This window comes from Pempheris klunzingeri, chromosome 16, assembly GCF_042242105.1.
Source record: "Pempheris klunzingeri isolate RE-2024b chromosome 16, fPemKlu1.hap1, whole genome shotgun sequence".
In the NCBI taxonomy this organism is placed as follows: Eukaryota; Metazoa; Chordata; class Actinopteri; order Acropomatiformes; family Pempheridae; genus Pempheris; species Pempheris klunzingeri.
The window spans coordinates 82,557-107,867 of NC_092027.1; the positions used below are offsets into that span (position 1 = coordinate 82,557).

At 50.7% G+C, this 25,311-nt stretch overlaps 2 protein-coding genes across 2 annotated transcripts; both read left to right on the plus strand.

Annotated features, from left to right (window-relative positions):
• The first annotated feature begins 1,804 nt into the window (after positions 1-1,804).
• gon4la (gon-4 like a) lies at positions 1,805-15,829 on the plus strand. The gene is made up of 27 exons (XM_070845870.1): positions 1,805-1,843; positions 2,721-2,984; positions 3,081-3,295; positions 5,016-5,090; positions 5,191-5,241; positions 5,620-5,673; positions 5,814-5,909; positions 5,986-6,078; positions 8,438-8,599; positions 8,873-9,083; positions 9,185-9,286; positions 9,478-9,518; positions 9,601-9,716; positions 9,787-9,982; positions 10,118-10,204; positions 10,445-10,622; positions 11,270-11,420; positions 11,506-11,653; positions 11,861-11,977; positions 12,068-12,391; positions 12,506-12,910; positions 13,014-13,088; positions 13,171-13,368; positions 13,447-13,590; positions 13,735-14,015; positions 14,325-14,427; positions 14,517-15,829. The coding sequence occupies exons 2-27, from the start codon at positions 2,744-2,746 to the stop codon at positions 14,628-14,630; spliced, it is 3,978 nt and encodes a 1,325-aa protein (XP_070701971.1). The 5' UTR covers positions 1,805-1,843; positions 2,721-2,743; the 3' UTR covers positions 14,631-15,829.
• Positions 15,830-16,508: 679 nt separating this feature from the next.
• Positions 16,509-24,863, plus strand: pdia8 (protein disulfide isomerase family A, member 8). Its single transcript, XM_070845913.1, has 13 exons — positions 16,509-16,672; positions 18,978-19,056; positions 21,150-21,267; positions 21,335-21,442; positions 21,542-21,671; positions 21,765-21,878; positions 21,978-22,103; positions 23,476-23,658; positions 23,786-23,894; positions 24,081-24,209; positions 24,301-24,380; positions 24,462-24,519; positions 24,774-24,863. The coding sequence occupies exons 1-13, from the start codon at positions 16,509-16,511 to the stop codon at positions 24,855-24,857; spliced, it is 1,482 nt and encodes a 493-aa protein (XP_070702014.1). The 3' UTR covers positions 24,858-24,863.
• Positions 24,864-25,311: the final 448 nt, after the last annotated feature.

The following is a 25,311-nucleotide window of genomic DNA, read 5'->3' on the forward strand; positions in this document are numbered from 1 at the left end:
TCTGTGGGGGGTCTGTTGGTCCTGTGGAGTCCCTCAGGGGGGTCCTGGAGCCACTGGTCCAGTTCAGCTTCATAAAGAGCCAAAGAGACGCTGAGATAAAAAAACAGATTTTACTATCCAATAAATAAAAGAGCCCAAAATACACACTGAGTATAAATACACACACTGAGTGTAAATACACAGTATAAATACACACACTGAGTGTAAATACACAGTATAAATACACACACTGAGTATAAATACACACTGGCCTCAGGTGTGTGATCACTGTGATTGGCTCCACCTGCTGCCGCTGATAAAAGCGCTCAGACCAGGTGGGTGGACTCCTGTAATCCGGACTCTGGTGGTCTCGGTCCCGGTGTTTCCTCTGTCTGACCTGTTTCTGCCTCCCCCCACCCCCCGATGCACAATGTCGGCCGCAAAACCAGGATCAGCGTCCCTGCGGTATTTGGTTCTGACTCCGGACCGGATCCCGGACTTCCTCATCCCGTCCCCGCGCGCCCCCCGGACCTCACCGGACCGGACCAGGCTGCTGTGCGATCCTGATGACGATAGTCCGGGTCCCGGCCTGCCGTGGATCCCGCGCCGCGCCGCCCCCGCCGCGGCGGACGCTGATATGGATGTCACGACGCGCGCGGCCATGTCACTGCCGCACGTGCGGAAGGTGACCACGCCCTACGGCTTCCGGGCCGTGCTGGCCGCGAGCCCGTGCACGCGCCGACGGGAGTCCCTGTTTCACCGAAACAAACCGGATCCGGTACCGACCGGAGACGAGCAGGATCACCCTCCTCCCGGTCTTGGTCTGCAGGTGATGACGGAGCTGAAGAGACCAATCAGAGCTCACAACCCTGCCCACTGACGTCACCACCGTCACGGCAGCTGAGTCATCAACGTTTTAACGAATTTATTGATCAATAAAGACAGCCAGTGACGTCACTTCCGTTTCTCTGTGTGTGTGTGTGTGTGTGTGTGTGTGTGTGTGTGTGTGTGTGTGTGTGTGTGTGTGTGTGTGTGTGTGTGTGTGTGTGTGTGTGATGTGATCGCACACACCTGAACCAATTCAATATTAAGTAATTGGTTCTCCGGGTCCGGGCTGACGGCGCCGTCGGTTCCGGTGAAAGAGTTCAGATTTACTGACAATCAGGCTGACACAAACTACAGGTCTGCACACCCCTACGGTGACTGGGGGGGGGGGGGTCGTTCTTTGGTCATCCAGCTGATCGTTTCCCATGTGTTCTGTTTCCTGTGATGTCACACTGTTTCGGCCTATCCGTGCTCTCTCTGGCCGTGATGTAATAACAGGTGTTTCTCTGAGGGGCATTGCTGCTAGCTTAGCATTGTAGCAGTTGGCGTCGTCATGGCGTCTTTCGCTCGTTACCAACACAAGGTCACGGTGAGACAGGGCGAGCAGAAGACACTAAATACCAACTTCAAATGATTTGATGTGTTTAAAGCTCATTTCATTGTTTCTGCAGCAGAATGGTGTCCATGGCGACAGTCATTAACCAATCAGAGTCGAGTATTCAGCCGCTTCTTCTCTAAAGGGTAAAGGTGTTTTATAGGTCACCTTCATCATCATCATCACCACCTTCATCATCTTCTTCTTCATTATGCGGGGGGGGGGGGGGGGGCAGTTTGAAACAGCCCAGGATTAAATGAGACACAGAGAGCTGCTTCCTCCGTCTGTCTTTAGTCTTTGATTAAACCGCCTGATGCAGTAACTCCGGACGGCAGGAGAGCGGCATCAGCAGAAGAAGAAGAAGACGCTGCCGACGTCACAGTGGCCTGATGACGTACACCGGAAATGTAGTCTATGTGGCAGAAGCGTCTCGTCGTTGTGGCGGTAAGTGTTTCTCTGCCGTTACTGTTAACCCGTATCACAGAGTCCGGGACCGGTAGGTACATAGACTGTTGAACCGGAGAATCAAAGACCGGGACCCGGGACCCCAGCCCGGTCTGCAGTCTGTCTGCCGGTATGCTAACTTTAGCCGCTAGCCGGCAGAGTAGCTGGTAGCATGCTAGCCGGAGGAGAGCAAACTGCAGCCAGATGGGGGCCGGTAGGGGCCAGTTTACCGGACTGAACACACGATAACTCCCCGCTGAGAGAACGACGAGCTGTTCGCTAACACTTAGCCGCTAACAGTCACTGTACTGTTGGCAGCTAGCTGCACTCAGCCTCATGATCGGTCAGTTCACATCCTTTGATTTCAAACCTCCGACAGTAAATAAAGGAGTTAAAATGAGCTCGTTAAAGTTCCAGTAAACGGAGCCCCGTTACTTCCTGTCAGACCGGTACTGTTTATTAACGGTGTCAGACCAGGATCTGGACCGGTACCAGGATCAGGACAGGGATCAGGGTCAGGCGGGTCCAGTTGTTAGAATATTAATAGATCCAGTCCAGGTGTGGCACAGATCAAGTACAGATACTAACAATCACTTAGTGATCGATCAGGTCACAGTGACGTCCACCCTTAAAGGGACCTGAATGCTGTGCAGGGTCCGGATCTGACGGTGCAGGGTCCGGCTGGTACCGATAGGGATCAGAGTTCTTCATGTAACCTCTGGCAACATGATCACGTGTCAGTCTGACGGGTCGGTCGGGTCATTCGCCAAACGCTGGACTTTGACCTTTAGTCAGATGGTCAGGTGACAGGTCAGGTGGGCATCTGACGTCGATCACATGGCGGTAACGTGACTGTGATGATGTCACTGTGTCACAGGTCAGAGGTCATGTATCTTCACGATGAACCCTTTCCGGAAACGCCTCAAACTCAACCTGTCCGAACCCCAACCTGCTGCCGCCCTCCGCCTCAGACCGCTACATCCCATGCCTCAGCTCCCCTCCCAGGATGCTTTGCTGCTGCCGCCACCTCCTGTTCCCTCAGAGGGCGGAGCTGAGGAGGAGGAGGAGGAGGAGGAGGAGGAGGAAGGTTACCTGCTGGTGGAGGAAGACACCACTGACTCCAGCCTCATTATCACCATGGGTAACACACACACACACACACACACACACACACACACTCACACTCACACTCACACACTGTGTGGTAGCCTCTGCTCACTGTGTGTGTGTCCCTCAGAAGACAGTCAGGTGCAGCTGAAGACAGCCAGGAGGAGGACACTGAGGAAGAGGAGGAGGAAACAGACAGAGGAGGAGGAGGAGGAGGAGGAGGAGGGCGGGGCCTCAGAGAGCGAGGGGGAGGAGCTGGAGATTGACAGGCAGCTGGACCATTCACTGGAGACCAAGTCCAAACAGCACAACCTGACCACGGTGAACGTCAGGAACATCATCCACGTGAGTCCAGACCCACACAGACCACCACAGACCACCACAGACACAAACAGACCACCACAGACCACCACCGAGACCACCACAGACACACACAGACCACCACAGACCACCACAGAGACCACCACAGACACACACCGACCACCACAGAGACCACCACAGAGACCACCACAGAGACCACCACAGACCACCACAGAGACCACCACAGACCACCACAGAGACCACCACAGAGACCACCACAGACACACACCGACCACCACAGAGACCACCACAGAGACCACCACAGACACACACAGACCACCACAGAGACCACCACAGACACACACAGACCGTCACCGACCACCACAGAGACCATCACAGACACACACAGACCACCACAGAGACCACCACAGACCACCACAGAGACCACCACAGACACACACAGACCGTCACCGACCACCACAGAGACCATCACAGACACACACCGACCACCACAGAGACCACCACAGACACACACAGACCGTCACCGACCACCACAGAGACCATCACAGACACACACCGACCACCACAGAGACCATCACAGACACACACAGACCACCACAGAGACCACCACAGACACACACAGACCGTCACCGACCACCACAGAGACCATCACAGACACACACCGACCACCACAGAGACCACCACAGAGACCACCACAGACCACCACAGAGACCACCACAGACACACACCGACCACCACAGAGACCACCACAGAGACCATCACAGACACACACAGACCACCACAGAGACCACCACAGACACACACAGACCGTCACCGACCACCACAGAGACCATCACAGACACACACCGACCACCACAGAGACCATCACAGACACACACAGACCACCACAGAGACCACCACAGACACACACAGACCGTCACCGACCACCACAGAGACCATCACAGACACACACCGACCACCACAGAGACCACCACAGAGACCACCACAGACCACCACAGAGACCACCACAGACACACACCGACCACCACAGAGACCACCACAGAGACCATCACAGACACACACAGACCACCACAGAGACCACCACAGACACACACAGACCGTCACAGACACACACAGACCACCACAGAGACCACCACAGACACACACAGACCACCACAGACACACACAGACTGTCACAGACACACACACACAGACCACCACAGAGACCACCACAGACACACCCAGACCACCACAGAGACCACCACAGACCACCACAGACACACACAGACCACCACAGACACACACAGACCGTCACAGACACACACAGACCACCACAGACCACCACAGACCACCACAGAGACCACCACAGACACACACAGACCACCACAGAGACCACCACAGACACACACAGACCACCACAGAGACTACCACAGACACACACAGACCACCACAGAGACCACCACAGACACACACAGACCACCACAGAGACCACCACAGACACACACAGACCGTCAAAGATTCAGGAATTCAACATTAAGGATTCAAGAATCCCCACATGAGCAGCATCAGATATTGGGGGGGGGGGGGGGGTCCAGACAGACAGACAGACAGACAGACAGACAGACAGTGCTCTTTTATCCAGGCAGAAGAACAGGGAATTGTGGGTATGAAAACAGCAGTGATGTTATTGATCTTAAAATGTGGTTAATGAGGTTGGAGAGGATCTTTGTTTGGGGTGAGCTCTCACTCGACCTTTGACCTACAGGAAGTGATCACCAACGAACACGTGGTGGCCATGATGAAAGCCGCCATCAACGAGACCAAGGCCGTCCCTGCTTTCGTGAGTCTGTCGTCCAATTACAGCGCTCGCTAGAGCCTCATTAACATATTGATGAACATACAGAACTCTTTATCACATGACGTGTTCTTCTTCTCATCAGGAGCCCAAAATGACTCGATCCAAGTTTAAGGAAGTTGTGGAGAAAGGAGTGGTGAGACCTGTGTCACCTGTCCCTTGCCTGTCTCACCTGTCTCCTGCCTGTCTCACCTGTCTCCTGCCTGTCTCACCTGCCTCCTGCCTGTCTCACATGTCCCCTGCCTGTCTTTGCCTGTCCATGGCCTGTCTTACCGCCTGTCCTGTGTCACCTGTCCCTGTCCTGTCTTACCTGTCCTTTGTCTGTCTCACCTGTCCCTGTCCTGGCTTACCTGTCCTTTGTCTGTCTCACCTGTCTCTGCCTGTATCACCTTCCATGGCCTGTCTTACCCCCCATCCTGTGTCACCTGTCCCCTGCCGGTCTCACCTGTACTTTGTCTGTCTCGCCTGTCCCCTGCCCGTCTCACCTGTTTCCTGTACCTTTGTTTCCTACCAGGTGATCCCAGCCTGGAACATTTCTCCCATCAAGAAGAGCAGTGATATCATCAAGGTAAAGGTCACCTGTGACCTCTGACCTGTTTCACCTGTTGAGTGGGAACCTAGTTGTAATCCAGTTGTGTGAGCGTTCTGATCACCTGTCCATCCTCTCAGGTGATCACACTGAAAGCCTTGCTGTGTCTCTCTGTCCAGACTCCTCAGTTTGTGGACATCCCGCTGGCTGAGGAAGACTCCTCTGACGAAGAGTATCGTCCCGACGAGGAGGACGAGGACGAGACGGCTGAAGATGTGAGGCTGCGCTCTGATTGGCCGCGGTACGGCTCAGTGCTGATGAAGGTGACTGATGATTGGTTGATGTGTTCAGACGTTCCAGGAGAGCGACATGGAGAGCACGGCCTCGTCCCCCAGGGGGAGCCGCCTGAGCCGGGGGGACGATGACAGCTGCAGCCCTTGGCAGGTAGGTCAGAATGGCGGGGGGGGACACCTCTCACCTGTCCACATCACCTGACACATCAATCATCAGTCTTTATTCATACAGCACCAGTTCATAACAAACATGATCTCAGACTGTTTCTGAGCAGCTCAGAACAAACTGAGAAGAACTGTCAAACAAATGACAACCAAAATACTAACAGTAACAACAGTACTGACAACATGACTGATACTGATCAATGACACTGATACTGATCAATGACACTGATACTGATCAATATGGTAGCAGGTAAAAACATGACAACAGTTGATATGTGAAAAATAATAATAACAGGACTAATATCAGTAAAAAGTGTCGGTAGCTGACGATCTGCAGCAGGAGAACCAGGACCAGGATCCACAGGAACCGGAGAACCAGGATCCACAGGAACCGGAGAACCACTGCAGGAGGACCAGGACCAGGATCCACAGGAACCGGAGAACCACAGCAGGAGAACCAGGACCAGGATCCACAGGAACCGGAGAACCACTGCAGGAGAACCAGGATCCACAGGAACCAGAGAACCACAACAGGAGACCCAGGACCAGGATCCACAGGAACCGGAGAACCAGGACCTGAATCCACAGGAACCTGAGAACCACTGCAGGAGGACCAGGACCAGGATCCACAGGAACCAGAGAATCAGGACCAGGATACACAAGAACCGGAGAACTAGGACTAGGATCCACAGGAACCGGAGAACCACAGCAGGAGGACCAGGACCAGGATCCACAGGAACCAGAGAACCAGGACCAGGATCCACAGGAACCGGAGAATCAGGACCAGGATCCACAGGAACCTGAGAACCACTGCAGGAGAACCAGGACCAGGATCCACAGGAACCTGAGAACCACTGCAGGAGGACCAGGACCAGGATCCACAGGAACCGGAGAACCACAGCAGGAGAACCAGGACCAGGATCCACAGGAACCGGAGAACCACAGCAGGAGGGCCAGGACCAGGATCCACAGGAACCAGAGAACCACAGCAGGAGGGCCAGGACCAGGATCCACAGGAACCAGAGAGATGAGAAAAGCACAGAAAGGCTCCGGGGGAAGATACCAAGTTAGTAACAGACATTAAAGAGACATGAAGCATCAGGATGAAGAGGAAGAGGAGGAGAGAGGAGCCCAGTGCATCATGGGAGTCCCCCGGCAGTCTGAGCCTATAGCAGCATAAGTAGGGGCTGGTCCAAGACCTGATCCAGCCCTGAACTATAGGCTTCATTACTAAGGAAGGTTTTTAGTCTACTCTGAAATGTAGAGAGGGTGTCTGCCCCCTGAACCCAGACTGGAAGGAGGTTCCACAGGAGAGGAGCCTGATAGCTGAAAGCTCTGGCTCCATCACTACTTTAGAGGACTTTAGGAACCACCAGCAGGCCTGCAGTCTGGGAGCACAGTGCTCTAGTGGGGTAGTACGGTACTATGAGCTCTTTAAGAGATGATGGAGCCTGAACATTAAGAGCTTTGGAGGTGAGGAGAAGGATTTTAAACTCTATTCTAGATTTTACTGGAAGCCAGTGAAGAGAAGCCAGTACAGGAGAAAGATGGTCTCTTCTCTTAGTTCTGGTCAGAACAGGAGCAGCAGCGTTCTGGACCAGCTGGAGAGTCTTTAAGGACTTATTGGGGCAGCCTGATAATAAGGAACAGAAATAATCCAACCTGGAAGTGACTAATGTGTGGACTAGTGTTTCTGCATCATCTCCAGACAGGATGGACCTGCTTTTAGCAGCATTAGTAGATGGAAGAAGGCAGAGCTGGAAATCTGTTTAATGTGGGAGTTAAAGGACAAATCCTGATCAATAAGACTCCAGATTCCTCCCAGTGGAGCTGGAGGCCAGAGTGATGCTGTCCAGAGCAGTTATGTTAGTAGAAAAGGTGTCTCTGAGGTGTCTGGGGCAAAATAACTTCAGTTTAGTCTGAATTTAGCAGCAGAAAGTTGCTGCTCATCCAGGACTTTATGTCCTTAAGGCAGATTTGGAGTTTAGCCAGCTGATTGGATTCATCAGGCTTCATTGATCAGTATAATTGGGTATCATCTGCATAACAGTGGAAATGAATGGAATGCTTCCTGATAGTATTACCCAGAGGAAGCATGTATAAGGTAAATAGTATCGGTCCAAGCACTGAACCTTGTGGAACTCCATGTCTAACCTTAGTGTGGACAGAGGACTCATTGTTAACGTGAACAAACTGAAATCGATCTGATCAATAGGACTTAAAGCAGCTTAATGTGGTTCCTTTTATGCCAATGAAGTGTCACATGACACCTGTTTACTGTCACCACTCTCTTGTCCAGGTAACCCTGGGTTAATCCTGTCCCCTTTGCCCCTCCCCTTCCCCAGACTTCTCGGAGCCGCTCCAGGAGTTTGAAGGTGGGATCCGTCTCAATGGGACCTCCCCCTCCTCCTAAAGCCCCACCCCCCAGATCAGTGACAGACTGCACTTTCCTGGAGAAGCTCCACGCCGTGGAGGAGGAGCTGGCTGTGTGCATGGAGCCCTACCAGGTAACACCTGGACACACCTGAGCTTTAGATCTTTGGAGCGTTGGGAGCAGCTGTGTGTCATCAGTTTATCAGAACAATAATGAAACAATGAATGGAGCGGAGTGATCAGTGATTATTGGTTATTGATTAGCAGCCACTGATCATCAGCTATTGATTGTTAATGATCAGTTATTGATCATTATGATGGGTCATTGAGTGTTGATGATCAGTCACTGATCATCGGTTATTGATAATTGATGATCGGTCATTAATCATTGATCACCTGTCGGTCAGCCTCTGTCAGAGTCAGAGGATGAGGTGGGTCTGATGGCGTACCGGACGCGGTCCAAGCGTCCTCTACGTGACGTCCCACTGGGCCAGCTGGAGGCGGAGCTCCGAGCTCCTGACATCACACCTGACATGTACGACTCAGGCTCTGCCCACGAAGACAGGGAGTGGACTGATTGGCTGAGAGGCCTGATGACATCAGACATGGACAACGAAGGTCAGGCTGTGTGTGTTATGTGTGTAAGTATGTATTACATGTTTTATATATTTATATACCTGTGCATATAATCCGTGTGTGTGTGTGTGTTTCCCTGTCAGAGGAGTGTGATGATGAAGATGACCCTGAGTACAACTTCCTGGCCGACACCGATGAACCCGACCAGGAGGATTACCGTGACGACAAGGCGGTCCGCATCACCAGTACGTGTGTGTGTGTGTGTGTGTGTGTGTGTGTGTGTGTGTGTGTGTGTGTGTGTGTGTGTGTGTGTGTGTGTGTGTGTGTGTGTGTGTGTGTGTGTGTGTGTGTGTGTGTGTGTGTGTGTGTGTGTGTGTGTGTGTGTGTGTGTGTGGTCTCAGCCATGTTCATGTGTGTTTCTGTGTCTGTCGTTCAGAGAAGGAGGTCAACGAGCTGATGGAGGAGTTGTTCCAGACGGTCAGTCTCTCTCTCTCTCTCACTCACACACACATACCCACACACACACACATAGCTGACACAGAGTGTGTGTGTGTGTCAGCTGAAGGACGACCTGACGGGACAGGAAGCGGAAGACGAAGGCCACGAAGAGGAGGAGGAGCCTCAGGAGGAGATGCAGAGCGTCCAAACACACACACCTGAGGAGCAGCACAACATGTATGTAACACGGCACAACGCACGAACACACTCACACCCGCCCCGCTGACCTGCCCTGCTTTCATCACAGCGGCCCAGGTGATGACGAGGTGGAGGACGAACCAATCACAGAGCTGCGTACAGTGAAGCAGCAGCTGGCGCTGATCAGTAAGAGACGGCAGCTCGGACTGCAGATACACACACCGAGCAACACACACTGTCCAGAGCCGCACACACTGAGGTTGGACCGCCAGCAGAGGGCCCGTCTGCAACAGCAGATACAGCAGGTACACACACCTGCACAATAGGTACACAGCTGCAGGTGTGTGTGAACATGTCTGATGTGTGTGTGTGTGTGTGTGTGTGTGTGTGTGTGTGTGTGTGTGTGTGTGTGTGTGTGTGTCTCTCTCTCTCTCTCTCAGCACGCCCAGCTGTTGACTCAGATTCACCTGTTGAGTTCACCTGTGGCCAAACTGCACAGTGAGGCTGAGACCACCAGACAGTTCCTGGTAACACACATTACAACACACACACTGCAGGTTTATTATGAGCTCCATTGAACATTAATGTTTGAACACACAGTATTTTCTGAATTTTATTTTGGTAGGGTAGTGTATTTTATTTTGGTAGGGTAGTGTATTGAACAACTCTGATTGGCTGATGTGTTCAGGTGTTCCTGCAGATGATGATGTTTTACTGTGTGCGATGCTGCTGTTGCTGTGACAACCGTTTCTATGTGTCGCCGTCAGTTCGAGCTGGACGTGCTCGCTCAGCGCGGCGAGCTGCTCATGTCTCCAGGACGGCCGGGGTTCTGCAGCGCCTTCAGGGCCTCCAACCTGCAGGGGGCGCTGCAGCTGCTGGACGAGCTGCAGCAGGCCCCCCTCAGCTACCAGCCACCACCGCACCCGGCCGACGCCAGGGGACACGGTAAGGCCTGCAGCTAGGAATCATGGGAGCTCTCTAGGCTTAATGTCGGCCATGTTGGGGAGGCCAAAGAACTGACAGCGAGCACTATTGAGAGACTCAGACTTCACTACAAAACTCTTAAATCTGAAGAGACTTGAATGAAGTTTATTTGGTCCTAAAGGCGAGAAGCTGAATGTGATGCTGGTCACAGGTTGGAGGCTCTAATGTGTTGAGGTTATTCAGAAGGTTCATGTTTTGGCGTGGAGTTTATTAGAGTTTAACGCGTAAATTGAATCAGCATCATGTTCATTTTCTCAGCTTTATGACAAACCAAACGTCATTCAGCTTTCTGCAGTCTGTGTGGGTCCCACAACATGGTCGCTTTGTAGACACTGCTGCTAGGGATGATGGGAGCTCTGGCTGGGTCGGTGGTCTGTAGATTTAAAGGAGCAGACTGAAGTCTTTATGGTCGCTGAGTCACATGTTACTACAGCTGAGAGGAAATCTACCCAGTGGTGCATTTAGGGACCCTCAGACATCTTATTGCTGACAGTGAGTTAGTAAAAACCAGAGCAACAGCAGATACAGCAGGTGCACACCTACACACACCTGCACAATAGGTACACAGCTGGTGTGTGTGAACATGTCTGATGTGTGTGTGTGTGTAGTGCGTTGTTACCCCGTCATGCCGGCTGAACTGGCCTGGCTCTTCGCTACCCGTCCAGTCTTCCTCTACCCAGAGCTGCTGCCCTGCTCCAGCCTGGACCCGGCTCTGTACTGCCCCCGCAGGACGGCCGCCTTCACTGCAGCAGAGGACTGGTATATACACACACACACACAGTTATCATTTGTGTGGGTGTGATGACAGTGTTATTGATCTGTGTGTGTGCGTGTGTGTCGTCAGCCTCCTGGTCCTCGGCCTCAGGAACATGGAGGGGTCATGTGACCCAACAAAGCTGGTGTCTCAGTTCCTGCTGAGGAAGACTTTGGTCCAGGTACGACGAAGGATCCTGCAGTGCTGCAGACCAGGTTCCCCAGACAACATCATCAAGGTAAGAGACAGACAGGCAGAGAGAGAGAAAGACAGGCAGGCAGAGAGACAAACAGGCAGGGAGAGGCAGGCAGGCAGAGAGAGAGACAGACAGGCAGGCAGAGAGAGGGTGAGGCAGGCAGAGAGAGACAGGCAGGCAGGCAGACAGATTTAGTCGCTGCTGTGAGGATGCGGTGTGAGTGTCTGCTGGTCTCTGTGCCCCCCCCAGGCCTTCAGGTACCAGAGAGTCTTGTGGCCGATGCTGGTCTCCTGCCGCCATGTGGACCCAATGAAGCAGCGCCCCCCCGTGGAGAGAGAGGAGAGTGTCCTGCCACTGTGGCTGGTGGTACGGCGGGGGGCAGGTGAACTAGGATCTGTTGGGGGGTATTTGTATATTTCTTGGTCCTAATAACTCTCTTTTGCCCCCCCCTCACAGAGGAGTCTTCCTGTCATCTACCCAACCATCAAGCACTACAATGACCCATCTGGCCCCGTCCCTCAGACCCCGCCCCCTTCCAAGTCAGGTCGAGCCCGTCAGAGTCACCTGACCTTCCTCCGCTTGGCCCCCCCGGCCTACAGCTTCCCACCTGGAGCCAGGTACCCCCCCCACCTCCCCAAACATCTCGACTTCAGACGCATTGGCTTCGTGCTGGTCCAGCAGCCCCTCCCCGACCCTGACCCACTCCCTGACGGGCAGCGTTGTGGAAAATCAAAGGAATCAGCCGGACACCGACACCCCCCTCGGCGACGACCGTGTTTGGTAAGTCAGCCTCAGTACCGATATCATCTTACGGGTGTGAGGTGACTTCGCCCTCTCAGGAACTCATGACTCCTCTTGTGTTATCACACCTTAACTTATTTCCCCCTACAACAGGTGGACCCCTCCCCCGTCCCTCCTGACATCCCCTCTGACATCACCACCTCTACTGTCTCCATAACAACCAGAGAGCGAATTAGGCGCCACTACCAGACCCTCAGCAGCCTGAGGAGGAGGAGGGATGAAGAGACTGGCACTCCTGCCCCTCCCCCTCTTGAAGGCCCAGTCCCCTCTCAGGTGGAGGTGCAGGAGGGCAATGATGTCATCAGGATGAGTGAGGAGGAGGAGGAGGAGGAGGAAGGTGAGGTCCTCCTGGCTCTGTCTGAATCCTCATCCAGCTCGACAGGTAGCGTCGCTCCTGACGACGAGCTGGCAGACCCCCAGGAGGCGGAGTCAGACGGGGGGGAAGTGACATCATCCAGAGCAGCAGGAGGTGATGAAGATGAGGATGATGAGCAGCAGGTCAGAATGACATCACTTTGATGATCAAAAATCTGCCAATCAGGATCAGCAGAGGTCATGTGTGTGTGTGTGTGTGTGTGTGTGTGTGTGTGTGTGCGCTCAGGAGGAGGAGGAGGGTGATGAAGAGCAGCCGTGGCGTCCTGATGAAGAGGAGGAGGCCGAACATTACCTCCTCAGGGTGAGAGTCATGTGATTACCTGTTCTTTGTGCCGCCAGGTCAGCTGATGCCCCCGTCACTGTACTTCTTGTTTCTTGTGCAGGTGTGTGATGCGGTGCAGGTTAATCCAGGCCTCCCTGAGGACCTGCTGGGGGTCCTGGACCGGTTCTCGGCCCAGGGACCCCGGGGCACCCCGGAGCTCCTGTACGGTGACCTGAGCCGCCTGCTGCAGCCCTGGCCTCAGCTGCTCAGAGACTTCGCCGCCTTCCTGAGTCGAGGACAGGCCCGTCGCTGTGGACTGGTTGGTGACTCGCTCTGACATCACGGCATGATGTCACTGGGCTACGGTAACTCTTCCTCTGTGGTGTCTCTCCTCCAGCTGTTGGAGCAGCAGCTGTTCGAACGCAGCCGCAGGTTTCTACGGCGACTGGGGCGCAGCCTTGGAGAAGGCTCCTCCCCCTACCAGCAGGTGGTGTCAGCGCTGCAGCGAAGCTCTGCCCCCCTGCCTGAGGACATGGACGAGGTAGACGGTGACCTTTGACCTTCATCAGGAGCAGATTCATCAGCCAATCAGATACATTTATTCAGCTTTTACTGTCACAGTCAGAAACATCACCGGTTCTCATCAATATTCATCTGACATCACAGCCTCTGTTTTCCGTCTCAGATCTCGTCGCTCCTCAGACGCCACCCGGAGCTGCAGGAGGAATTCTGGGAGTTTTTCCAGCAGCTTGGCACCCAGTCGTTGCCCGCAACAACGGGCTCAGAGAGCATGCGGACAGACTATGTATCCCAGAATCCTCCTGATGAGAACAGGAAGATGGCAGAGCATCGGCAGCCTGAACAGAGTGAGACGGAAAGTGACGGGGAGGAAGAGGAGGAGTCAAAGCGACCCGCCAAAAACGCCTCATCAACACTAAGCGGAGAAAAAGTTGCTGCCTGGACCCGGTGAGAACACACTGTTTCCTGATTGCTCTCATCTCCACGACACATTTTACAGGAATAACATAAATAGACAGCAGGTCAGGACCTCACAGACCGTTCCAGATCCCCAGACCAGATCCCTCAGCTGTTGAAACCCTTGATAATTAATGCCAAACTATCAAGGGTTTTCCAGGACCTTTACTGTGAAATAATTATCAATAGTGTTTCCTGTCATTGGTGTGAGACTTCCTGTTGGCTCAGATGGATTCATAAAGATTGATTGAACACACAGATGCAAATTAACAGCTGATGCTCTTCCTGTTTCTGTTTCAGTGAGGCGGACCGCGCCATCCTGACAGCCTGTCAGCAGAGAGGAGCCAATCAGAGGACGTTCAAACGGGTCTCCGCCCAGTTGGGAAACAGGACCGCACAGCAGGTGAGGGGGGTGGGGCCTCAGGTCCAGGTGTATGTTCTTCTTCTTTTGTTGTTAAATAAAGACTAATGATGGCGCTCTGTTTCCTGCAGGTCAGCCTTCGGTTCCACAACCTGATGATGCTTTTCCACTCCGCGGTTCACAAGTCCACTTCCTGTTCCTCAGAGGGCCGACCAATCAGCATGCAGCAAGCAGCTCTGGACTGAATGTGGGGCCAATCACAGATGAGACTGCAGACCACCATGGCGTGGACTTCAGACCAGAGACCCCGATCCAGATCTGCTGCTGAGGGGGGGAGGGGGCGACAGGAGGTCTGAGAGGGTTCTGAGATTCTCAGAGTTGGATAGAAGAAGAGTCTCGGCTGTAGACATTCTCCTACAGTTTCTGCCAGATGTTGTTCTGCAGTCAGTTCTGTTCTCCAGCTGTAGGGAACATGAAGAACACAGACATGGATCTCTGCAATGCACACCTCATCCAGATTGGGTTCTCCAGAGGATTCTGGATTACAGGATGTGGTTCTGTTCTGTTTTCTAGACTCTTTGGGTTCTAAGCCTGATGGTTCTACAGGAGAATGTCTTCCTGAGTTCCTACCAATCAGATCTACACATATCTCATGTGTAACAACAGAAGATCCTCCAGAACCAATGGAGCCAACAGAACCAGAAATCAGAAAATCAGCGAGGCATCTGTGCTGATCTGTGAAAAGGTTCCAGCGTTTCTGTTCTTTAAATGTTCTTTTGTTTTTTACATTTTGTGTTCTTTGCATTCATCTTATTTTTGCATGTCACCTGGTGAAACCAGTTCCAGTTCGGCACGTTCTAGATCCGGTCAAAAGTTCCGCTCCGGTTCTGGTTCTGTTAGAGTTTTCCTCATAGACGTTTGGAAGCTGTCAAGAAGGAAACATGAAGGCTCAGTCTTCCCATGATGCACTGGAGTTAAATGTCTGGATCATTCCCAGGATTCCTAGCAGCCACATGTTGGAGCAGAAGGTTTTCTAGAGACTGCTGATACACAGAGGAGGGATGGAGGGAGGAGTGGGTGGATGATGGGTGGATGAACTGTTGAACTGTTGTCGTTGTGTTGAAGGTCAACCTGCTCTGCAGCTCATCTGAAGGAAAATCAACTGGTCGTGGTTAAGCTGTAAAAAAGCTTTGATGGCCCTCAAACAGGTTTCTGCTGACCTTGACGTTAGATGTCAGATCTGCTCCCAGGATTAAAGATTTTTAAAGACACTTTAAAACTGTTCACTAAAATATGAAAAGGAGAAATGTTGGACTTCTATATGAAGATCAGATAACAGGCAGCACATGAAGCTGATGAGCTGTAACAGTGATAATAACAAACGCATCTTTAACAACTTCAAAACTTCAAGTTTATTAAATAAAAATGTTTAAAATAAGTTTTACATTTGCTGTTAATTGTCAAATTGTATTTACCTGCAGAAAAGATTTTAAGTTTATCGGGTTTAAAGCTTAAAACATTCAGTTTGGGTTTAAACTTAAGCTCAATGTTGTGAATTGTTGAGTTTTAATGTAAAACTGTTTGGATCAAGCTAACAGCTAATCAATAAATCTCAGTAAGTGTCAGGACTTTATTAATAGCATCGGCGGTTATGAGGGGTGATTGACAGGTCATTGGACCAATGAGATGACACCTCTGAAAGCTCTGGACCAATCAGAAAGCAGCTTTCCGGTATTTTCTCTTTACGGCCCGCCTTCTATTTGACAGCTGGAGAAACGGTGAAGCCAGACGGGCGAGGTGGTCCTGCCTTCACAATAAAAGCACTCGATATCGCCTACGGATGAATATAACGTTATGGACCGTGTCAGTTGTATGAAGAGCTGCTCAATGTAATGAAGATGTGACGCATTTAAGCATGTTTATCATTTATATCACTCTTGGACTTTGACATGCTGACCGTCTGTAACAGATGAGGGTTTTATTTTGGAGTCAATGACCGGAAACGTGGGTTGCGTCGCCGGCTCGCTGAGGGAGGAGCGGAGGGTCTCCTCGGTCTGTGGCGGTCTGGTCTCCTTCTTATTTGCTCCTTCTCCGTCTCAAATCATTCCTCGGCTCCCTCCATCATGGCGGCCGCTGTCCGCCACCTTCCCGCCGTCACGCTCGCGCTGTTGTCTTGTTTTCACGCCACGGTGTCCTCGCGCAGAGACGTGCTCGAGCTCGGGGACGCGGACTTCGACTACCTGGCAACGGAGCACGAGACCATGCTGGTGAAATTCTACGCTCCATGGTAACGGACGTGAGCGTCACCGTCAGCGTCATTATTAGCATTAGCACTAGCTAGCTCGAGATTAACAGAATCAGATGTTATGGGAGATAAACCGTTAACCTGTCCTCCTCCATCCCTTCATCATCCCTCCATCGTCCTCTATCCCTTCATCCTCCATCCCTCCATCGTCCTCTATCCCTTCATTCTCCATCCCTTCATCATCCCTTCATCCTCCCTCATCCCTTCATTTTCCATCCCTTCATCATCCCTCCACATTCCTCCATCCCTTCATCATCCCTTCATTCTCCATCCCTTCATCATCCCTCCACCTTCCTCCATCCCTTCATCATCCCTCCACCTCCTCTATCCCTTCATCCTCCTCCATCCCTTCATCATCCCTCCACATTCCTCCATCCCTTCATCATCCCTTCATTCTCCATCCCTTCATCATCCCTCCACCTTCCTCCATCCCTTCATCATCCCTCCACCTCCTCTATCCCTTCATCCTCCTCCATCCCTTCATCATCCCTCCATCTTCCTCAATCCCTTCATCCTCCTTCATCCTCCTCCATCCCTTCATCATCCCTCCATCGTCCTCTATCCCTTCATCCTCCTCCATCCCTTCATCATCCCTCCATCGTCCTCTATCCCTTCATCCTCCTCCATCCCTTCATCCTCCTCCATCCCTTCATCCCTCCATCTTCCTCTATCTCTTCATCCCTTCATCCTCCTCCATCCCTTCATCATCCCTTCATCCTCCCTCATCCCTCATCCCTTCATCATCCCTCATCTTCCTCCATCCCTTCATCATCCCTCCATCTTCCTCCATCCCTTCATCCTCCTCCATCCCCTCATCATCCCTCCATCTTCCTCTATCCCTTCATCCTCCTCCATCCCTTCATCATCCCTCCATCTTCCTCCATCCCTTCATCATCCCTTCATCCTCCTCCATCCCTCCATCTTCCTCCATCCCTTCATCATCCCTCCATCTTCCTCCATCCCTTCATCATCCCTCCATCTTCCTCTATCCCTTCATCCTCCTCCATCCCTTCATTATCCCTCCATCTTCCTCCATCCCTTCATCATCCCTCCATCTTCCTCTATCCCTTCATCCTCCTCCATCCCTTCATTATCCCTCCATCTTCCTCAATCCCTTCATCCTCCTCCATCCCTTCATCATCCCTCCATCTTCCTCCATCCCTTCATCCTCCTTCATCCCTTCATCTTCCTCCATCCCTTCATCATCCCTCCATCTTCCTCCATCCCTTCATCCTCCTTCATCCCTTCATCATCCCTCCATCTTCCTCCATCCCTTCATCCTCCTTCATCCCTTCATCTTCCTCCATCCCTTCATCATCCCTCCATCTTCCTCCATCCCTTCATCCTCCTTCATCCCTTCATCATCCCTTCATCCTTCCCCATCCCTTCATCTTCCTCCATCCCTTCGTCATCCCTCCATCTTCCTCCATCCCTTCATCCTCCGTCATCCCTTCATCTTTCTCCATCCCTTCATCCTCCTCCATCCCTTCATCATCCTCCATCCCTTCATCCTCCTTCATCCTCCCTCATCCCTCCATCCCTTCATCCTCCTCCATCCCTTCATCATCCCTTCATCTTTCTCCATCCCTTCATCCTCCTCCATCCCTTCATCATCCCTTCATCCTTCCCCATCCCTTCATCATCCCTTCATCCTCCTCCATCCCTTCATCCTCCCTCATCCCTCCATCCCTTCATCCTTCCCCATCCCTTCATCCTCCTCCATCCCTTCATCATCCCTTCATCCTCCCTCATCCCTCCATCCCTTCATCCTCCTCCATCCCTTCATCCTCCCTCATCCCTCCATCCCTTCATCATCCCTCCATCTTCCTCCATCCCTTCATCCTCCTCCATCCCTTCATCATCCCTCCATCTTCCTCCATCCCTTCATCCTCCTTCATCCCTTCATCTTCCTCCATCCCTTCATCATCCCTCAATCCTTCTTCATCCTTTCATCATCCCTCCATCCTCCATCCCTTCATCATCCTCTATCTCTCCACCCTCCATCCCTTCATCCTCCATCCCTTCATCCTCCATCCTCCTTCATCCCTCCATCCCTTCATCCTCCATCCTCCTCCATCCCTTCATCATCCTCTATCCCTCCACCCTCCATCCCTTCATCCTCCATCCCTTCATCATCCCTCCATCCTTCTTCATCCCTCCATCCCTTCATCCTCCACCCCTCCATCCTCCTCCATCCCTCCATCCTCCTCCATCCCTTCATCATCCTCCATCCCTTCATCATCCTTCATCCCTCCATCCTCCTCCCTCCCTCCCTCCTCTTCCTCAGGTGTGGTCACTGTAAGAAATTGGCTCCAGAGTTTGAGAAAGCAGCGACGAGACTGAAAGGAACTGTCCAGCTAGCAAAGGTATCACCTTCATCACCTATACCACCTTCATCACCTATACCATCTTCATCACCTTTACCATCTTCATCACCTTTACCACCTTCATCATCTTCATCACCTTTACCATCTTCATCATCTTCATCACCTTTACCATCTTCATCACCTATACCACCTTCATCAACTTTACCATCTTCATCACCTTTACCACCTTCATCATCTTCATCACCTTTACCATCTTCATCACCTATACCACCTTCATCAACTTTACCATCTTCATCACCTTTACCACCTTCATCATCTTCATCACCTTTACCATCTTCATCACCTATACCACCTTCATCACCTTTACCACCTTCATCACCTTTACCACCTTCATCATCTTCATCACCTTTACCATCTTCATCACCTTTACCACCTTCATCATCTTCATCACCTTTACCATCTTCATCACCTTTACCACCTTCATCATCTTCATCACCTTTACCACCTTCATCACCTTTACCACCTTCATCACCTTTACCACCTTCATCATCTTCATCACCTTTACCATCTTCATCACCTTTACCACCTTCATCACCTATACCATCTTCATCACCTTTACCATCTTCATCACCTTTACCACCTTCATCATCTTCATCACCTTTACCACCTTCATCATCTTCATCACCTTTACCATCTTCATCACCTATACCACCTTCATCAACTTTACCATCTTCATCACCTTTACCACCTTCATCATCTTCATCACCTTTACCATCTTCATCACCTATACCACCTTCATCACCTTTACCACCTTCATCACCTTTACCACCTTCATCATCTTCATCACCTTTACCATCTTCATCACCTTTACCACCTTCATCATCTTCATCACCTTTACCATCTTCATCACCTTTACCACCTTCATCATCTTCATCACCTTTACCACCTACATCACCTATACCATCTTCATCACCTTTACCATCTTCATCACCTTTACCACCTTCATCATCTTCATCACCTTTACCATCTTCATCACCTTTACCACCTTCATCATCTTCATCACCTTTACCATCTTCATCACCTATACCACCTTCATCAACTTTACCATCTTCATCACCTTTACCACCTTCATCATCTTCATCACCTTTACCATCTTCATCACCTTTACCACCTTCATCACCTTCATCACCTTTACCATCTTCATCACCTTTATCACCTTCATCACCTTCATCACCTTTACCATCTTCATCACCTTTACCACCTTCATCACCTTCATCACCTTTACCATCTTCATCACCTTTACCACCTTCATCACCTTTACCATCTTCATCACCTTTACCACCTTTACCATCTTCATCACCTTTACCACCTTCATCACCTTTACCATCTTCATCACCTTTACCACCTTCATCACCTTTACCATCTTCATCATCTTCATCACCTTTATCACCTTCATCACCTTCATCACCTTCATCACCTTTACCATCTTCATCACCTTTACCACCTTCATCACCTTCATCACCTTTATCATCTTCATCACCTTTACCACCTTCATCACCTTTACCATCTTCATCACCTTTACCACCTTCATCACCTTTACCACCTTCATCATCTTCATCACCTTTACCACCTTCATCACCTTTACCACCTTCATCATCTTCATCACCTTTATCGCCTTCATCACTTTTACCATCTTCATCACCTTTACCACCTTCATCACCTTTACCACCTTCATCATCTTCATCACCTTTACCACCTTCATCACCTATACCACCTTCATCATCTTCATCACCTTCATCACCTTTACCACCTTCATCACCTATACCACCTTCATCACCTTTACCATCTTCATCACCTTTACCACCTTCATCACCTTTACCACCTTCATCATCTTCATCACCTTTATCACCTTCATCACCTTTACCACCTTCATCACCTTTACCACCTTCATCATCTTCATCACCTCCATCACCTTTACCACCTTCACCACCTTCATCACCTTTACCACCTTCATCACTTTTGCCACCTTCATCACCTTTACCACCTTCATCATCTTCATCACCTTTACCACCTTCATCACCTTTACCACCTTTACCACCTTCATCACCTCTGTCCTGTCTCACCTGTCTCAGGTGGACTGTACGGCCTACTCAGACACCTGCGCTCGTTTCGGGGTCTCTGGTTATCCCACTTTGAAGATCTTCAGGTACGGCAGAGATTCCGCCCCCTACGACGGACCTCGCACCGCAGGTAAAACAGACACACACACACCTGTCAACACACACAGACAGGTGTGTTGACAGGTGTGTGTGTTCAGATGGGATCTATCACTACATGAAGAAGCAGACCGGTCCGGACTCGGTTCACCTGAAGACTGAGGAAGACCTGCAGACCTTCATCAACCACTACGATGCCAGCATCGTTGGTACGGTAACCACGACGATACGTTAAGTCACGTCAGCCCACAGAAGACTGTTAACTGTTCTACAACCTGCATCATGTGACCCACCTGTGTGTGTCTCAGGTGTGTTTCCAGGTGAGGAAGGCTCCCGTCAGTCAGAGTTCCTGAAGGCTGCCGGTCTGCTGAGGGAACAGTTCAGATTCGCTCACACAGCCGACATCACGCTGGTGGAGAAACACAGGGTCACCTCCGAGTGAGACACACACACACACACACACACACACTAAGACACACCATTAAAAAACAGCAGTGTAAAGGTGTGTTTACCTGCGTGTGTGTGTGTCAGGTGTGTGTTGCTGTTCAGGCCTCCCAGACTGTCCAATAAGTTTGAGGACGTCGTCGTCGTCTTCACAGATTACCTGACCATCGGATCCCTGAGACGCTTCATCAGAGATCACATGTGAGTCCACCTGCCTGTCTCTCACCTGCCTGTCTCTCACCTGTCTGCCTCTCATCTGTCTACCTCTCACCTGTCTGCCTCTCACCTGTCTGTCTGTAGTTATGGTTTGTGTCCTCACATGACTGTGGAGAACAGAGATCACCTGAGAGTCCGTGACCTGCTGACAGCGTATTATGACCTGGACTACCACCACAACCCCCACGGGTCCAACTACTGGAGGAACAGGTAACACACGGGTAACACACAGGTAACATACAGGTAACATACATGTAAAATATGGACAGGATTCGGTTAGGGATGCGAACACTAAGGACAGATTCCGGCCCGAGAATCCTTTTATCAGCTTTATTTGTTTGTGTGTTTGTGGTCTAAACAGAAACAACAAGAGAAAAATAAATAATACAATGAGTATGATAGTTGTATAAATAAACAACAAATTCGTAATACAGATGTAAAACAATAACATTACTGTAACTATAAACACATTAAATATGTAAATAGTGCAGTAAACCCAAAGAACAGTAAATGCACAGCATGCATGCACAGTTATATATATATAAAACACAAAGACAGCCTAGCTCTAATTACACACAGGTCATGAACAGGCCAACACAGCATTGAAAAGTACTAATAAGTCACGCAGACCAACACAGGGAAAATACCTCAAGTTAATACACATAAACTTAAGATCTTGATAATAAATATGGAACATGTAGCAATAAACTTACTTATTGTCAAAACGCACACAAAAACTAGGAATGATAGTTCTCCGTGTCTGCTATCGTCCCCAAGCACGAACAACTGGGCAGCGTGCTGCATCCACTGTTCACGTGCGGTTCACATGATGAGACGTTCAAGCGCATCTGGGAAATCCTAGCACTAAGCAAATAGGCTTTCGGACAATACAGGTAATACACAGGTAACATACAGGTTACATACAGGTAATACACAGGTTTACACACAGGTAACACACAGGTAACACACAGGTTACATACAGGTAACATACAGGTAATACACAGGTAACACACAGGTAACACACAGGTAACACACAGGTTACACACAGGTAACACACAGGTAACACACAGGTTACACACAGGTAACACACAGGTAACACACAGGTTACACACAGGTTACCTACGGGTAACATACAGGTAACATACAGGTTACACACAGGTAACACACAGGTAACACACAGGTAACATACAGGTAATACACAGGTAACACACAGGTTACATACGGGTAACATACAGGTAACACACAGGTAACACACAGGTTACACACAGGTTACATACGGGTAACATACAGGTAACATACAGGTAATACACAGGTAACACACAGGTAACACACAGGTAACACACAGGTTACACACAGGTTACATACGGGTAACATACAGGTAACATACAGGTAATACACAGGTTACACACAGGTTACACACAGGTTACATACGGGTAACATACAGGTAACATACAGGTAATACACAGGTTACACACAGGTTACACACACATGACACAGGTTACATACAGGTTACATACGGGTAATACACTTGAACACCTGCAGCGCATTTTTTAAAGCCCCGCCTCCTGTGTCTGGTTGCCAGGGTGATGAAGGTGGCGTCTAAATACACTGAGCGGGGCCTGATGTTCTCAGTAGCCAATAAAAGGGACTTCCTGTCTGAGCTGGAGGACGACTTCGGTCTGGGGACGTCAGACGGAGGAGGGCTGCCTTTCATCACCATCCGGACCAAACTGGGCCACAAGTACACCATGAGAGAGGAGTTCACGTACGTACCCAGGCCGAACCAGTCCAAGCCAGGCTGAACCAGGCTGAACTAGGCTGAGCCAGGCCAAACCAGGCTAAGAACCTGATAGAGGAGCAGTAGGTAACCCGCTGGTGGTTGTGTGTTGCAGGAGGGATGGCCGGTCCTTGGAGAGGTTTCTGGACGATTACTTTGCAGGTCGACTGAAACGTTTTGTGAAGTCTGAGCCCGTACCTGAGAGGAACTCTGCTGCTGTCAAGGTGAGACGAACACCAGACACACCTGGAGGTCAAACTGACCCACAAAACAAAACAGGAGTCTGATTGGATGGAAGTCAATGAGAAAATGAGCCACCTTCTCTCCTGATTTATCAGCTCAGTGAACACTTTCTGGTCTCAGTCTCTAGTTTACAGTCTTCAGCTCAGACAGGTGTGTGGTGTCTGCAGGTGGTTGTGGCCGAGTCGTTTGATGACATCGTCAATGATCCAGATAAAGACGTTCTGATCCAGTTTTACTCTCCGTCCTGTCCACACTGCAAGAAACTGGAGCCGGTTTACACGGAGCTGGCGCACACAGTATGTCCCTCATCTTCATCTTCATCCTGGATGAAAAAGGTTTCGTCTGTTCTGTCATTTCCAAACCTCCTCCTTTACTTCTGTCCATCAGCTGTACTCTGAACCCAACATCGTCATCGCCAAGATGAACGCCGCCGACAACGACGTGCCGCTGGGTTACGACGTCCACGGGTGAGAAGAGCACGTTCATCTTCCACATGTTACTGTTGGTTAGCGTGAAGGAGGACGCTGGCTGACTGTGTGTCTCCTCAGGTATCCCACCATCTTTCTGGCTCCAGTGGGCAGGAAGGACGAGCCAATCAGATACGAGGTAACAGCGGCGCTCTCACTCACCTTAAAGTTCACGGTAATGTTGTAGTAAGAACTCTGGACTCTGCAGGTGTAGTACATTAGTAAATTTGTAGTAAATTCATTCATTTCACTGAAAACCATCCAGGTGACCTCATGAAGCTGAGAACACCTGGAACAAAGTATCGCCCCATACCTGGCGGTCACATGACATCTGACGGGTATGTGACGGCTGATGGCGTCTGGTGGTCACGTGACGTGTCGTCTGTGTTCCAGGGGGGTCGGGAGCTGAAGGACTTCATGAGGTTCCTGAAACGTGAGGCCAGACTGATGTCCGGCGGGTCAAAGGACGAACTCTGACGGCACTTCAGCCAATCAGGTCTGGCCAGCCTGTCTCCATGACAATGGTCGTGACTGGGGGGTTGCAGAGTCCTGATCCTGCTTACGGACCTGGACCCAGACCTGAGGCAGGACGTGATGGTCAGACCGCCAGATGCTGCGTCCAATCAGAGACCCCGTTACCACAAACACTTGTGATGTCATTGGTGACATCACCGGGCTACCTGCCATTCAGTGAAGTCATTTGTTTTTGTTTATTTGTTATTTTATTTTTATTAATTTTGGGGGGGCATCAAATGAAGGGGGTGTGGTTGTTACAGCACAGCATCTGAAGGCGAGCTCCCTTTTTCTCGTCTTTCCTCCCTTTTGAAAGTTTCTAGTTAATTTTAGCCATTTAGTAATTTTTAGTGGATAATTTTGAGCTGCATGCTTCAGTGTGTACAGCGCCTCCTGGTGGTGAAGCAGGTGATGAATG

Excerpts from the sequence above, each read along its gene's own strand:
- gon4la (XM_070845870.1), top strand. The coding sequence starts at position 2,744 with ATGAACCCTTTCCGGAAACGCCTCAAACTCAACCTGTCCGAACCCCAA. Across the intron at positions 3,296-5,015 it reads ACGTCAGGAACATCATCCAC|GAAGTGATCACCAACGAACA; the intron begins GTGAGTCCAGAC and ends TTTGACCTACAG. Across the intron at positions 6,079-8,437 it reads ACAGCTGCAGCCCTTGGCAG|ACTTCTCGGAGCCGCTCCAG; the intron begins GTAGGTCAGAAT and ends CCCCTTCCCCAG.
- pdia8 (XM_070845913.1), top strand. The coding sequence starts at position 16,509 with ATGGCGGCCGCTGTCCGCCACCTTCCCGCCGTCACGCTCGCGCTGTTG. Across the intron at positions 23,895-24,080 it reads GGAACTCTGCTGCTGTCAAG|GTGGTTGTGGCCGAGTCGTT; the intron begins GTGAGACGAACA and ends TGGTGTCTGCAG. Across the intron at positions 24,381-24,461 it reads CTGGGTTACGACGTCCACGG|GTATCCCACCATCTTTCTGG; the intron begins GTGAGAAGAGCA and ends GTGTCTCCTCAG.